This window comes from Centrocercus urophasianus, unplaced genomic scaffold (genome assembly GCF_019232065.1).
Source record: "Centrocercus urophasianus isolate 14NV4802_14NV808 unplaced genomic scaffold, USGS_Curo_1.0 seq_9, whole genome shotgun sequence".
Classification (NCBI taxonomy): domain Eukaryota; kingdom Metazoa; phylum Chordata; class Aves; order Galliformes; family Phasianidae; genus Centrocercus; species Centrocercus urophasianus.
In genome coordinates, this window is record NW_024885532.1 from 40,046,506 (window position 1) to 40,053,364 (window position 6,859).

At 40.5% G+C, this 6,859-nt stretch overlaps 1 protein-coding gene across 1 annotated transcript in view; it reads left to right on the top strand.

The window, feature by feature from the left end:
• The first annotated feature begins 268 nt into the window (after positions 1 to 268).
• Positions 269 to 6,859, top strand: part of MRE11 (MRE11 homolog, double strand break repair nuclease) — an 18,948-nt gene continuing 12,357 nt past the window's right edge. Inside the window, exons 1-7 of the mRNA XM_042838960.1 lie at positions 269 to 534; positions 1,170 to 1,302; positions 2,015 to 2,175; positions 2,921 to 3,008; positions 3,921 to 4,062; positions 5,250 to 5,364; positions 6,261 to 6,462. Coding sequence (XP_042694894.1) covers positions 515 to 534; positions 1,170 to 1,302; positions 2,015 to 2,175; positions 2,921 to 3,008; positions 3,921 to 4,062; positions 5,250 to 5,364; positions 6,261 to 6,462 — 861 coding nt within the window. The 5' untranslated portion in view covers positions 269 to 514. The remainder of the gene's footprint in view (positions 535 to 1,169; positions 1,303 to 2,014; positions 2,176 to 2,920; positions 3,009 to 3,920; positions 4,063 to 5,249; positions 5,365 to 6,260; positions 6,463 to 6,859) is intronic.

Genomic DNA, 6,859 nt, shown 5'->3' on the forward strand with positions numbered 1-6,859 from the left:
CCCGGCGGAAGTGACGTAAGCGCCACGGCGGGAGTGAACGCCCGACTGACCAATCGCACAGCTCGGCGGGAGAGACGGCGAACGAGAGCGCTCTGCGAGCGGGCGGATCTCGCGAGAACGGCGCGGCGCTCGGCTGGGTGCTATAGAAACGGCGTGAGGCGGCCGTGGGGCGTGAGGGCCGGGCCCTGGGCCGGGGGGGCTGTGGGGGCGTTCTGTTGGCCGGGCGGGGTCGGCTTCGGGGGCAGCGCCGCTTTCACGGTGTGAGGGGGTGGGCTGCGCTTGGTCGGAAGTGGCTGAAGTAGATTCAGAGCTTGCTTGATCAGTGCCCGAGAGTGTTTGTAAGTTGTCCTTAATAAAAGTCTGAGTGGTTGCCGGCTCCGCTCTCCGTGCCCTTCGTTCTGATTCGTTTGTGTTCTTATCTCTTAGGCACTGATGCGTCTGTGACACCAGGAACCGGTTCTCTGCCCTCTCTGGCTGTGCTTGGAGCCTTTTTTTGAGGAATCCTAGCAGGAAGATGAGTGCCGTCGGCTTGCAGTAAGCTCTGTCAGCTGTAGCACGATGCAGTTCTGCCATACCAGACAGCAAACCTTCGGTGCATTTGAAAAGAGCTAAGTGCTCCCAACCGTGTTTGTTCTTATGCAAGGCCTTTCCTTTGTGTGTTTGTGGATTCCCAAAACAAACAAACACAGAACGTTTATTTGCAGAGTTTTTCAAAGGCTGAAAGCACACAGAGCACCCTTTAGTTTTTCATCAGGTGTTTGCAGCCATTTTCTGAACTAAACTGATTAGGATAATCTAATTGTGAAACTGGTTTGTTTGGTCATAGAGTCATAGAATATCCTAACTTGGAAGGGACCCATAAAGACCATCAAGTCCAACTCCTGGCTCCACACAGGACCACCCAAAAATCAGACGCTAGGTCTGAGAGCATTGTCCAAATGCTCCTTGAACTCTGGCAGTTTGGGGTTGTGCCCCTTGCCCTAGGTCTGTTCCAGGGCCTGACCAAGATCAAGTGCCACTTGCAAGTAAAGCAGTGGAACGTTTTGAGAGTATTACAGGAAAAGTACAGTGATAAGGATTTTACAATAGATCTACTGTGTATTTAATGACTGTATACCAAACAAGTTACTTTAATAAGGTCTGTGCTGAAATTTTCCTGATTTATTTAGGGATGATGAAGATACCTTCAAGATACTGATTGCTACTGATATTCATCTTGGCTATTTGGAGAAGGACCCAGTGCGTGGCAACGACACGTTTGTAACTTTTAATGAAATTTTGGAGCATGCTCAAAAAAATGAAGTAAGTATTACTTTCTGGAAAGTAAAGGAGATTAGAAAATCCATTGCAACCTGGTAGAAGCTGTGTAGCTTAGTCTTGTAATCTTTTGTAATATTAAACTAAGCATTTATTTATTGCAATCAGCTACATTCTTCCCTTTGTAAAAGAAATGCTAATATCTTTGTGAGAGCATTCTTCTTAAATTATGACCTTGGATGTGTGATCGGTATTTTCAGTGCACTTGCACCACTTCCAGGGATATTTAGAGAGGTTTTAATGCTGCAAGAATGGAAAATCACTGGGAGAGAAGAGGTAGTGGGGGGATGAAAGGATAGAGCACAGCCTTACCAGAACCTGGAGACTTGGGGGTACTGGTGGGTGGCAGCTGAGCATGAGCCAGCAGTGTGCCCTCGTAACCCAGAGAGCCAGCTGAACCCTGGGCTGCATCCAGAGCAGTGTGGCCAGCAGGGTGAGGGGGGTGATCTTATCCTCTGCTCTGCTGAGGCCTCACCTGGAGCACTGCCAGTCCAGATTCAAAATAATTTACTTAGTTTACTTATTCTGTAGTTCATTGGTTCATGAATATCTGCAACTACAGACTTGTTTTAAATAGGGGTCCCGGTATGAAGTATGTGGGAGTACTTAGAAGAAGTAATTTAATGAGTTTGCTTACAGGCCCGTAAGGTAATACAAAGTGCTATATTGAAATAATGGAGCTCTTTGTTATATACAGGTGGACTTTGTTTTATTAGGTGGGGACCTCTTTCATGAAAACAAACCTTCCAGAAAAACAATACATACTTGTTTGGAGTCACTAAGAAAATACTGCATGGGGGATCGTCCTGTTCACTTTGAAGTTCTGAGTGATCAGGCAGTTAATTTTCAGTTCAGCAAGTAAGTCTGTTTCTTACAAGTTACAGTGTCATGTGTTTGTTTTTCATATTGGATGAATGTGTTGTGATTTTTATTTATTTATTCTTAAGTGCTGTATATCACAAAATGGCCTGGGTTGAGAAGGCCCGCAATGATCATCACGTTTCAACCCCCCTGCTGTGTGCAGGGTCACCAACCACCAGACCAGGCTGCCCAGAGCCACATCCAGCCTGGCCTTGAATGCCTCCAGGGATGGGGCATCCACAGCCTCCTTGGGCAGCCTGTTCCTCTGTGACTGCTACCTTGAAGTGTTAGGCCTGTTTGTATGTGGCAGTTTATAGCATCACCTCATCTATCACCTTCTATTAAGTCTGTAAAGGACCATTTATTGAGTAACCTCTGGAGATGTTATAACAGTTGATAGATTGAAGTAATAAATAGGCTGTGTCTTACAAGTAAACCAACTTAAATGAATTACTGTGCTAAATTAAATGGCCTTTTGCGTGTAAAGGTTGCACAGTCTTCTGCTTTCATATATTAGCTCTTTATTAATGATAAAAATATTTTTGCTACTATACTCCCATTAGGAACTTCCAGACTGTGAATAAGAGTCTTCTTCTGATATGGAGCTTAAGTTTAATCCCAGCCACTTGGTATCATTTGTGCTGCTGTTGTGTATTTCTGATGACAATTTGAAGAAAATGTTGGGAATTTTTTGTTCAAAAATTGGCATTATGTTATAACTTGTTTTCCTCTATTTGTTCAGGTTTCCATGGGTGAACTACCAGGATGAAAATCTCAACATTTCTATGCCAATTTTTAGTATTCACGGCAATCATGATGATCCCACAGGGGTAATTATTATTGTAATTATGCTACTATGTTACAAAAATAATACTGTAGGATGGACTTGTATAAAAATACAATTCTTTAGGAACAGGCTTGTTTGAGTCAGTTCCTTCCCTCTTCATATCAATATTCTGTGTACCTTCTGAAATTCTCTTTGTGAGTGGCAGCAGCCTAAGGGTGTCATTAAAAAAGAGAATTGAAATAAGGGATCCGTAGGGACTCTGTTATATCTCTTAATATACGTAGGCTTTGATAACTGGGAACAGATTCACTTCCCATGCCAAGAAGTGGCAGCCCTTTGGGAAGTTTCTAAAACAAACTCATCTATAGAAACTGAAAGCCTTTTTTCTTAAGGAAAGGAAATGTTAATAGTTTGACCTGTGCTTAAATTCCTTGTATGATTGATAGGCATCTTCAATTTTGAGTCTTTAATTTCAAGAAGAGGCGCTTCAAGGAAAGTAAACTGATAATGTTGAAATGCCTGTTTACAATCCAACATCTAAAACTAAACAGGAAAAAAAAAAAAAAAGAACATTTGGAAAGCATGCACTAAAGTAAGAGCTCTATATTTTATGACAAACAGCAGTGTATCATGGTGTACTATAACAATAGTCTCAGTCCTACTACGAAGTGTTGAGTTTAAGCAGTTTCTTGTAGTACTTTAGATGCTGGCTGGGGTTCTCCCTTATTTTTCTGAATGATGTTTCATTTCCCATTGTTAAGATTTGTAAGAAGGATTTTGCTTCTGTTCTGGTGAATACCAAAAAGTGCTAATATAGCTCTCTGGCAAGGTTTCCAACTGCAGAATGTATTTAAGGAAGGATATTCTCTTTCCCTTCTGAAACTATTTCCCTTTGACTTTAAAGGCTACGTTTCCTGTTGAAAGCATTTATTTCATTCTCTCTGATTTTCTACAGGTGGATGCACTGTGTGCACTGGATATTTTAAGCTGTGCAGGATTGCTGAATCATTTTGGACGTTCAACTTCTGTGGAGAAAATAGATATTAGCCCCATTTTATTACGTAAGGGTAGAACAAAAATTGCTCTGTATGGCTTAGGTAAGAATTTTTCTTCCATGCTGTGGCTCAACTGTTCACATATTGCCAAAGTTCAATATGTCTAAATTAAGTTGGAACAGACACACCTTTCAGTCTGTTGCTGTATAAGTAAATGGAGCTGTATTCATTCAGTGCAGTGTTGTTGCTGCTTTTTGTTTACAGAAGTTCTTCACTCTGCCCCTTTATTTCATATCCAGCCATGAATGCTTCAACACTGATTTCCAAGCAGCTTTTACAGTTCTCTGTTAAGCTCTAGTTGGCCGTGATTCCTTCTATTAAATGAAATATTTTAGAGTTTTCATGGTGTTCTAAAAGTTAATAATGAGTGTTCTAATACCACAATGTCAAACTTCATAAAAAGCAGTTGAATACCCAAAAAAAGATCACTATTGGGAAATGCAGCAGCCTTCTAAAGTGGAAATCTTGTGCAAAAATGTTTGAGAGATGTTTCATTGAAGTCATCTCTGTTTTACACCCTCTAGACTTTGTTTGATTTATAGAAAACTTTTTCATGCAGAAGAGACATACATTCCATGTGGGATTCTTAGAAGTCCATAATAAAAATGAAGCATCCAATGGTTGGTTTTGGTTTTGTTTAGTTGGTTGAGTTTATTTTGCTAGTTTTGTTTTTTTGTTTTTCTTTGCCTAAGGAAACAAACAGCAGCAGCCAGTTTAGAAGGACTGCAGATTTTTTTTTTCCTGCTGTGTGGGAAAGCACAGACTTTGTAAAATTCATGCTTTCTCTGTTGTTTTCTAGAGATTTTCAAAATATGCTTTAGAACTCCATCTCCACTCAGTCGTATCTGCTTTTGGAGTGTTTCTTACAACAGAACGTGCTTATTCCATTGGCAAGGAATAAAGCATCTCCTATTTTTGATTGTACCCCTGGTACAGCGTTTGGCACAGAAAATTGACAAAGAGTTTTTAAGCTAGATGTAGTCAGCGACACTGCTTTCAGTTACTGAAAAGTAGATTTCTTGTCAGAATGCCTTGCATCGCTACAGAGGCTTCTAATATGACAGTGTTACACTTAGAGTTCATAATCCCACCATAGACTTCTTAGTGACAAAAATGGCAATCTTACCAGGGGTTGTTCTACTCTATTAAAAAGAGTTCCTAATTAAAACACTATAAAATATAGATAGACCACACAAAAATGTTTTATTGTTTTGTTTTGTCCCCTGCAGGGGCCATTCCAGATGAGAGGTTGTATCGTATGTTTGTCAATAAACAAGTAACCATGCTGAGACCAAAGGAGGATGAAGACAGTTGGTTTAACTTGTTTGTGATTCATCAGAATAGGTAGCAGTGCTGAATGAATTATGGTGACTTAAACTTACTGTGGTGTTCTCATGAAACTGCTTTGAAATCTGCAGGAGAGAAAGCCAGCTGTGCTGGCTGGTGCTTTGTGTGAAGATTTTCCCAAAAAGAAGCACTGTTTTACAGCTGTTCTTACAGAAGAACCATAATGGAAAAGAGTTGAAATAAATGAGTTGGAAATGCTGGGAAGTTGATTCCCAAACTCTTCATACCTGAGAGCCAGGGAGGATTTCATTTAAGTCTTAAGTCTGCTTGTTAGATGTGAGAGACCAGTAAACCTCGTATCCCGTTTCCTAGACTTTGACCCGTAATTCCATTAGTATTTTATCTTCACTTGCATTGCTATTCTTTACAGATTCTCTTAATTAGAGGATATTAGCTTGTGTTCTTTCTGCCTACCCATTTCTTCCAGCAGTGTCAGTAGGAACAGGCAGAGTTCTTTTCCAGATTCTTTGATTTTTTTCATGCATCACAGTGTGGCTGTCACGTGGGAGATAATGGTGAGGCAGAAATCAGCAAACACAGCTGGGACCTCTGGCTGTTGGTTCTGCCCAGTAGGCTGAAGGAGCTCTCAATCTCTTCCATCTTCTGGAAAGAGACAGAGAGCTTCATTCAGAACAGAAAAACCCTTCTGAAAATTTCCCTGTGTAAGTAAACTATCTTTGACTCAAACCTGTGTAAGTTGTCTTACCTAAATACTTCAAACAATTGGATGAAAGAACAAATATGAAGAATGCCTGATGTAAAATATACATCAGGTATTTTTGCTGGAGATTCTCCATCATTTTAATATCACATTGGTGGTTTTCTCCTCCTTCACTCCCCACCTGTGCCTACCCATTACTGTACACTAATTATTTTTCTGTTTTCTTGAATAGAAGCAAACACGGAGCCACAAACTACATTCCAGAGCAGTTTTTAGATGACTTTATTAATCTTGTTGTGTGGGGTCACGAACACGAGTGTAAAATAACTCCAGCCCAAAACGAACAGCAGCGTTTCTATGTTACTCAGCCAGGAAGTTCAGTGGTGACGTCTCTGTCCCCAGGAGAAGCTGCAAAGAAGTATGTGATTTCTTTATTTTTTTTATTGTTATTTAGCTCTTGTCTCATGTGTATTGGGTTGACAAATGACATCTACATAGCCAAGAAAAATACTCCTTTTTAGTATGAAACGGATTGTGTTGTAACATGGATCAGTGTCACAGTGTGACATGAGAAATGAAGCAGATGGAATCGGTGCCTGGGGTAAGTTTGTTTTACTTAGAACTAAACCTGATGTTCAAAACAAACAGAACTTATCCAAGAGGATAAGTTAAGGATAAGATAAATTGGAATGATATGAAGCGTGTGCAGAGCAGGTATAATCTGAATATGTTGTGTTGGAAGTCTTGCAGTGCCAACCCTGAAGTGAGTATCCAAGAACTTTCCATAGCTCTAAATTTTTTACTGTGGCTTTAAAGCTTTTACACCATCTT